This window comes from Myotis brandtii, unplaced genomic scaffold, assembly GCF_000412655.1.
Source record: "Myotis brandtii unplaced genomic scaffold, ASM41265v1 scaffold326, whole genome shotgun sequence".
NCBI classification, from domain to species: domain Eukaryota; kingdom Metazoa; phylum Chordata; class Mammalia; order Chiroptera; family Vespertilionidae; genus Myotis; species Myotis brandtii.
The window spans coordinates 3,068,731-3,077,982 of record NW_005362534.1 but is presented as its reverse complement, the minus strand read 5'-3'; the positions used below and the strand labels follow the sequence as shown (position 1 = coordinate 3,077,982).

General features: G+C 43.1%; 1 protein-coding gene and 1 pseudogene across 2 annotated transcripts in view; both read right to left on the bottom strand.

Annotated features, from left to right (window-relative positions):
* The window catches only part of LOC102253395, a 4,616-nt pseudogene extending 3,656 nt beyond the window's left edge, over positions 1–960 (bottom strand).
* The window catches only part of SMS (spermine synthase), a 38,255-nt gene that overhangs the window by 8,176 nt on the left and 20,827 nt on the right, over positions 1–9,252 (bottom strand). For both annotated transcript variants that reach the window (XM_014543480.1, XM_014543479.1), the window contains exons 8-9: positions 2,516–2,630; positions 1,080–1,159 (exon numbers count right to left, since the gene is read on the bottom strand). In XM_014543480.1, the coding sequence (XP_014398966.1) occupies positions 1,080–1,159; positions 2,516–2,630 (195 nt within the window). The remainder of the gene's footprint in view (positions 1–1,079; positions 1,160–2,515; positions 2,631–9,252) is intronic.

Sequence of the window (9,252 nt, the reverse complement as noted above, 5' to 3'; positions counted from 1 at the left end):
AAAAATATTAATTTTTATTAAAATGTTCTATTATTTTATGTTAACGATGACTCATTTATTTCAGCCCTTTGTCTTCAGCATGTCTCTATTGTAATAAACCTACGTTTCTATGAAAATTGAAGCTTTTGTTTTTTTGTGGCCCACGTAAACTTAAATTTGTTTATTTGGCCCGTGTTAGTGTTAGCCTATGAGTTTGACATGCTTTGGTATAAACCAAGGGTGTCTTCTGAGCTTATCACCTGGCAGCAAAAAAAAATATTGCACTGTGGCAACTATATCAGTACATCCAGAATCAAACCACCCTGCACTCTTGACTTGACCACTGCTTCTTCAAGGGCCTACAACCTCCTTAGTCCATGTGTGCCATCACACATTCAACCATTTATCATTCCTGGGTATGATCAAATGAGATAGCCTGGCATCTCCAACTGTAATGAATGCGGGGACAGGAAACATGTCCTAATACAGCTTTTGAATTTCTTGGAAACTGGCACAGCCCTGGGCATATAATGCGATTTTTCATCTAAGTCAGTTGGCAAAGGCAAGTTATCAAGGCCTGGATCATTAATATTTAATGAATGGGCCACGGTGACCTGTTAAGGTAGTGTTTTTATTAATCCTCCGTATTGAGATATCAATTCTCCGAGAAGGCAGTCCACCGGACAAATATTCTCAATGAAAGAAAACAGTTCCACTTTCCTCCTAGCTCCACTTGTGAAAATTCCCCAACTCACTGAATGTGGGTTGCTTTTATAAGAATAAGCTGACTTTGAGCAGGTTTCATTGTAGATTTCCTATAAAGGGGGAAATCACAATCTTTGTCTCCATCTCGTGGCAGCAGCTCATACTACAGCCAGAGCCCAAGGTTGATAAATCCGGTAACAAACAGAATACAAAAGCTGATTAATTCCCAATAGATGCCAGGTCGGCTATTTACAAACTTACTGCTTCAAAGATCATAATCTAATTATGTTGTTCTATCCTTACCAGACATAAATTGCATGAACATGCATTCAAATTTCAAAATAGAAAATGCTTATTAAGGGTTTGGGGGGCGGGGGAACAGTTAAGAAGCCTACCTGTGTAAAATATTTCCCATCCTGTTTCAGTACTTTCATGGAGAGATCAAGAATCAGTCTGAGAAACTCCCATGTGGAATCTGGATGTTGAAAAATGTAGGTTTATTAAATATGGGTTTGCATGCAACAGAAACAAAATGCGTCAATACTCAACAATACCAAAGAAAGAAAGAGCCTTGAGCTTAAGACCCAATATCGGAGAGCTTATTAATCAATGAAAATGTATTCTCACTTATCTATACTAATAAAATGGTAATATGCTAATTAGAGCAGACGTCCATCCGGACAAAGCCACAGCGGCTGCAAGTGCCTAGGGCCACCACGGGAGCGGAGGCGGGGCTGCCGCCACAGGAGTGGGAAGGAAGGCGAAGGCGAAGCCACTGCTGCACGAGCCCCGCCGCTGCGAGAGCAGGTGCTGCCTCCTCTCCGGGTCCGGGCGCCACGCCTCCGCAGAGGTTGGACGGGGTGCGACCGGCTGTGCTTCAACCTCCCACAGCCCCTCTCCCAGCCGGCCTGGCCCCAAGGCCGCCCCTACCCACCAGTGGGCAGGGGGCAGGGCCAGCACTAAGAAGCGAGGGCCTACCGGCTGGCAGTGGCAGCAGCAGTGTGATGGGGTGCCCCTGATCAGCCTAGTCGCCTCCCACAGAGGGAGGCCAGACAGCAGCTTAGGCCCGCTCCTCGTCAGTAGGACATCCCCTGATGGCTCCCAGACTGTGAGAGGGGGCAAGCGGGACTGAAGGACCCCCCCAGTGCATAAATTTTTGTGCACTGGGCCTTTAGTGAATATATAAATTGGGTATCTTGTACACATGTGCACATACCCAAGCGGGTCAAAAGCAAATGTGCTTTACTTAGCACTGTTCTCACAACACCAATAAAGATTCGACACAAAAGGCAGTGGTTGAAATCTGCAAGACGACAGCTTTAAGTAAGGGGGATAAGCAGCAACATCCCAAGAGAGAAACTGCAAAGGTCATCGGATAGGAATCCAGCCTGCAAACTCAGCAGGAAGACAAGGTTATAGAAAAATCATTAACACTCAAACCCCAACCCAGCAGTGATTTCAAGCCTGGGGTTTGAGAAGGGAACTGTCTCTGGCGTTGTTTAGGCAGGTCACCAGTTTGTCCCATTACAGGTTAAAAATCACCTAGGGCAAATTATCAAACAAGCTAATGTATTAGTGATGTAATTATGAGTCATTTTATTTCATGTTTGTTTCAAATGACAGTTAATTTGCTCATTTAGGAACAGGACAGGATTTGACCACAGCCAAATACAGCCATCTTTCCACCGTGGGCCTCAGTTTAACTACCTTTAAAAAAAACGAAGACACTTAACTAGATAATCTCCAACATCCTATCATTCTCACATGGTGCCAAGAAAAACATTTCCATGAACATTTCCGTTCTTGTGGTTAAAAACAAAACAAAATCTACCTTCTTCCGGAGATGTGGAGATTGGAACAGCTGTCAAATCATTAATCACATAATCAAACTCTCTCCCTTCTTTGGCGTACCTCTTCAGTACTGGAATACAGTCCTCTACTAGAACCTTCCAGAAAGAAGAGAAATAATGCGGGTGAGCCAACACATGTGGAAGTAGTTAAACACTTGTAGAGGAAGAGAAAAATGCAAGCTGGAGCTGACATCCCACAGCACCTGCCACACGAATAAAAATGACTTCCACCCGTGCCTATAAGAACTAAAATTCAGTGCTTACTACATGCTTCATGTGCCATCTCATTTTATCTAAACAACTCTACAAGTGCTATCATTATCCCTGTTTTACAAATGGAGAAAACAAACTTACAAGGATACAAAGTTTACCCAAAGGCACAGTAACAGAGCCAAGAAGTACACCTAGAGTTATCTGAAACCCTAATCTATATCGCCTCTCCTACTATCTGTATTTTCTTCTACTTTTAGTTTTTCTTCTACACGAGTACTGAATAACTTCATTGTCTATTGATGTATTTTTGCACTTTACTCCAAACTCTTAACCTAAGGTTTTTCAATTTCCTCTAACACTTATGAGTACTGCCGGTAATAAAGCCACATAATACATACCAGCTCTCAAAACAGAGTTATTAAGGAGGTAAGTATAGCAGCTAAGAGCTGGAATTCTCATCGAGACACTATAGTAAATTCAGGAACTAAGTTTGGGGATTGCCTTATCTTTGAAGTGCTGGGGACCCATCTGGCTCTAGGCAACATCCTAAACTAGCAAGAGTTATTCCCCTTGTCTTTCATTTTTCTAGTTGCAAAATACGTATTTGTGTAAAAAAAAATTCACATATAACAAATAAATCAGAAATCAAGGTTCACCTGGCTGGTGTCGCTCAGTGGTTGAGCATCAACCTATGAACCAGGAGGTCCTGGTTCGATTCCTGGTCAGGTCTCCACCCCCAATAGGGGGAGTGCAGGAGGCAGCCAAAAAATGATTCTTTCTCATCATTGATGTTTCTTTCTTTCTTTCTCTCTCTCTCCCCCCGCCCCCCTCCCCCCCGCTTCCTCTCTGAAATCAATAAAAATATATTTTTGTAAAAAAGAAATCAACCTTGCCACAATTCCCTAAAATAATCTATTCCAGATTTTTCATATGAATGCTCTTACACATATATTCAAAGTCACAGCTTTTTTTTCTTAATTAAGGTATTACATGTGTCCTTATCCCCCCTTTGCCCCCCCACCCCACCCCGCTCATGCCCTCACACCCCTGGTGTCTGTGTTCATTGATTATGTTTATATACATACATATAAGTCCTTTGGTTGATCTCTCCTCCTTACCCCCACCCCCCTGCCTTCCCTCTGAGGTTTGACTGTCTGACCAATGCTTCTCTGTCTCTGGATCTGTTTTTGTTCATTGATTTATGTTGTTCATTATATTCCACAAATGAGTGAGATCATGTGATATTTATCTCTCTCTCTGACTGACTTATTTCACTTAGCAGAATGCTCTCTGGGTCCATCCTCCTTTTTCCATTGTGTGGATGTACCACAGTTTTTTAATCCACTCATCTGCTGATGGGCACTTAGGCTGTTTCTAAATCTTAGCTATTGTAAATTGTGCTGCTATGAACATAGGGGTGCATATGTCCTTTCTGATTGGTGTTGCTAGTTTCTTGGGATATATTCCTAGAAGTGGGATCACTGGGTCAAAAGAGAGTTCCATTTTTAGTTTCTTTTAGGAAACTCCATACTGTTCTCCACAGTGGAAAGTCACATCTTTTAAGGTAACTAAATCTTATGGTCCTAATCTATCTATATAAAACCCTAATATGCAAATCGACTGAACGGTGTAACGACTGTTTGCTATGACATGCACTGACCACCAGGAGGCAGACACTCAAAGCAGGAGCTGCCCCCTGGTGGTCAATGCACTCCCACAGCAGGAGCACCGCTCAGCTGACTGACCTGGCGGGTGATGCCAGGCCAGCCTAGGTGGGTGCGAGCGGGGGCCCCAATCACCCTGCCAGTTGCCCCACAGATGGGCCCTGATCGCCAGCCAGACCTAGGGACCCTACCTGTGCATGGATTTCATGCACTGGGCCTCCAGTGTTTTATAATGCGCTTCACTTAATACATCATTTAACTGTAACCATGCAAAAACAGGAAAGACACTAACACTACTAACACCCCAGCTGCCTTCAATCTATTTATCAATCCCATTTAAGTGCTTAAAAAATCTCAAGATTTTTTCTCTGTGCTCATAAAGATTCTTCTAAAGTCTCACCTGCAAATAAAAACAAGTGCTTGTTCTTTTGTAAAACTAGGATCACACACATTGTTCTAAACTTGGAAATATTTACCTAACATCATTCCAGGTAATGATGTTTGTAAAAACTGTATCATTCCATTAAAATGTTCTACACTTATCATCTTTGAGCCTTGGCCTCTACAAATACAGCCATAATAAACCTCCATAATAAAGTATAGATGCTTTTCTGTTTGTGGGCTGGATGCTCAAACACGGGATTGCTGAGACAAAGGCATGTGTATTTTAGTTTTTAAGGCAATTCAAATTCACACTCCAAGCATCAATGCATGTGAACAACTGTTTCCTTTCATCCTTCCCAGCATTGGCTGTTGTCCCCCTTCTTCTACTTGTATCAAATCCCTTGCTAATATTTTCACATGAACTTCTTGTGCCACCAATAGGGGTGAACATCTTGACTTAAACGTTTTCAGGTTATTGACTTCTGCCTTCTGAGAAGTACCAATTCATATGGTTAAACCATTTTTTATATAGATAATTTTAAAATCTAAAAAGTTGTAGGGTCTCTTCATATATTAAACGGATTAAGTCCCTGTCCTGTTTGTTAGCAGTATTATTTTCAGTCTGCCTTTTGGTTTTGTTTACAGTATTATGTTGTCATTACAATTTCTGAGGTTCTTGTCCTTTTTAAAAATGTTTCCCAACTCCTAAACTTTCCTATAAGTATTAGTTTTATTTTCGTTTTTTAATATATTTTTATTGATTTCAGAGAGAAAGGGAGAGGGAGAGATAGAAACATCAATGATGAGAGAGAACCATTGATCGGCTGCCTCCTGCACGCCCCCTACTGGGGAATGAGCCTGCAACCTGGGCATGTGCCCTTGACTGGAATCTAACCAGGGACCCTTCAGTCTGCAGGCCAACTCTCTACCCACTTAGCCAAACCAACTAGGGCCATGTATTAGTTTTTATATAGAGAGCTTAAACCATCTGAAATTGATTTTTCTATGGTTTCTAAGGTTAATTAGCTTTGTTCTCATGAATATACTAGTATATAGTCCATGATGCCAGCATCACTTATTAAATCAACTCAATCTCCTTTACCCAAGCAAAATGATTAGTAGAATGAAGGAACGGAATGAAGAAACAGAATGGAGTGAAGAAATAAAATGGAGTCACTATGGTCAAGCTGCTAAATTATCAAAATAAAGTAAGCTGAGGCACAAATGACTGTATTCTTGCCTTAACTATCCTAGGAACTAAAACTTCTGAACTTCCCAGTCCTGCGTCAATGCCTGCATACACATCTGCTGGTTGTGCATCAATACCTGCACATACATCAAACCCTCAGATGAATGACCTCCAGAAGAAATTATTCCATTGTCCAGATCACGGGACATGTGAAGCTTACCATCCTGAACCGATTCATGGGCTAAGAACGCAGGATGAACTCTACTTAAGAATATACTTTTTACTATAAAAACTGTCAGCTTTTCTTTCTGCTTTGGAAAATTTTTGGCATTGCCTACTTGAATTTCCCATTTGTAAACCCTAATACCCTTGAATAAATCTCATTTATTGCTAGCCAAAGCCTCCTGACTCTTTTGAGCTGAGTCAACACACCTTACACCACATATTAGCTGCATGTGTTCAAGCCTCTGTGACACTCCTCTTATCTGTCTCTTCCTGTGTCTACATCATACTTCCTATTGGATTACAAGAGGGCAAATCTCCCTTTACTACAGTTATTTTAAATGTTTTTCTTGGCTATTCTTAGAAACTTATTGTTACAAATGAACTTCAAAATCACTTGGTCTAATTCTAAAAACTCCCTTGGGATTCTCTTTAGAATTAATTATCATTAGGATGAAAGACATTGTTCTGATATTTTCATCCAAGAAATGTAATGTCTCTCCACAGAGTCAAACTTCAGTTGCTTTCTTTCAATAGGATCTTAACCTAATTCTTATCAGTCTCACAATACTCCGGATTTGTGTTAAACTTATTCCTAGGTATTTAACAATTGGTTACTACTCTAAGTAGGATTTCCAATCTACCCTCCACCCCAATTTCCATTCAAACTGTTTTGCGGTTAGCATAGCAGAAGCTTTTAAGTCTGCCTTTCTGCAATCACTTTACCAAATTTTCATGAATTCAACTAGATTTCTAGATGAGTTTCCTAGATCTTCTAACCAATTGGCAAATGATTTCTTTCTATATTTATATTCTTTACATTTTCCTGCCTTACTGAAGTACATAAAGCCTCAAAAAGAATGCTGAATAAAGGGAATAAGCATCCTCACCCTAGTTTTAGAGGAAATGCCTTACGTGTTTTTCCCTTATGGACGAGAAAGGGGCCACATACTAAACCGGACAGGCTCAGGGGAGGCCTGTGTGGCCGCCTTACGAACTCAGAGACCTAAAGGAACCACATATAAGATGGTGTGAAGTTAAAACTTTTTAATTAAAAGCGGTCATGGTGGGTAGTCATGTCCTAGGCCTGTATCTCCCTTGACAAAAGTCAATCTTTACCTTAACTGTGCCTGTCGTTTTTTTGCATCTACCATAACATACCTTTGGAATGTCAGGGTAATTTCTTTTTTTTCCAGACCCCTTCACTGCACCAGAGCAGAGGCCACAAAACCCCTCATTGTTATTGTTTTCATGTTGTTAATTGTTAACTATCCTATACCCACCAATGTAAAGGAAGTATGTTTTATTTTTTATCCAATCTCAGAGATTCCGCCCCAGTTTTGCTTTCTCCCGCCTCCCTAATCTATCACCAATGGATTTCATGTAACCGTGCTTATGCCTCCTCCTTTGAGTCTAATGTATAAAATAAGGTGCAAAACTGCCAAGCTCCGGAGCAGTTTCTCAATCAATTGAGATTTTGCTTCCTGGCAATTTTTGTCAGTATGGCTCAAACTCATAAAAATTCTCTACTTGTTTGAATCTTTCTTGAGCTGATACCATCCTATCTAATAAAAGAATAACATGCAAATTAACCATCACTCCACAACAAAGATGGAGGTGCCCATAGCAGCCGTGCAGGACGCTGGCGGCGTCACCCCGGCAACATGAGCCCAGCAGGCATTGCTGTGGCGACCTGGAGCAGGCAAGCGCCCAGCAGGGCCTGCCAGTGGGTTGCCCCAGCAATCTGCAAGCAGGCAAGCGCGGCCTGCAGGCAGCACCCAGCAGGCCTGGGCACTGCCTGCCCATCACCGGGCCCGCAGGCAGCACCCAGCAGGGTCTGCTTGCCCGTCATCATGGTGTGGAGCAGGCAGGCCCCGCAGAGAGCAGAGAACCACAAGCCTCTGGTGGTTACTGAAAATTCTTTGCTCCTGCATGCCATGGTCCCGCCTGGCACTCGCACCTGCCGCCTGCGCCTGGCGCCAGTCCCCATCACTTGGTGCCATCAGCAGGTGTGAGCGGCAGCTGCTGGCTCTGATCACTACTGAGGGCTTCTCCACCTCCCCCAGCTCCTGAGGGGCGATTGGGGCAGCAGCCGCAGCTCCCACCTGCTCGGAGCCATCAGCGGGTGTGAGCAGGGCCAGTGCCATCAGTGCGTGGAAGCGGCAGTGGGAGCAGGGCTGCAGGCAGACAGGGGACCTAGGGCCGTGGTGGAAGGGGCCGGGCGGGGGCGCAGAGGATGGGCAGAGACCCACCCCTGTGCCCACCGCAGCCTCGTGGCCCACAGTTCCTTTCAAGGTGCACAAATTCATGCACTGGGCCCCTAGTTTAATACAATATTATCTTTAGGTTTCTGATGGTTTCTATTATGTTTAGGTAGTTGCCCTTCTTTTGCAATTTTATTTTACCTAAAGAAATTTCATTACCCTTTGTGAGAGCATCGATGGACCTGGAGAGCATTATGCTAAGTGAAATAAGCCAGTCAAAGAAAGACAGGTACTATATGATTTCACTCATATGTGGAATTTAACTGAACTACCAAGCAAAATAGAGACAGACACAGAGATAGAGAGCAGGCAGACAGCTCTGGTGGGGGAAGAGGGGTTGGAGGGGGTTAGAGTGGCTGAGCAAAAAAGAATAAAAGAGAGGTCCTGGCTGGTGTGCTAAGTGGTTAGAGCACCAGCCTGCGCATGGAAGGGTTTGATTCTAGGTCAGGGGCACATACCCGGTCTCCAGTTTGATCCCTGCCCTGATCAGGGTGAGTGCAGGAGGCAACCAATTTGTCTCTCTCACATCACATAGATGTAGATGCTTCCCTCTGCCTCTCTCTCTCCCACTCACTTTGATTCTAGGTCAGGGGCACATACCCGGTCTCCAGTTTGATCCCTGCCCTGATCAGGGTGAGTGCAGGAGGCAACCAATTTGTCTCTCTCACATCACATAGATGTAGATGCTTCCCTCTGCCTCTCTCTCTCCCACTCACTATCTAAAACACACACACACACACACACACACACACACAAAAAAAAAAAAAAAAAAAAAAAAAAAA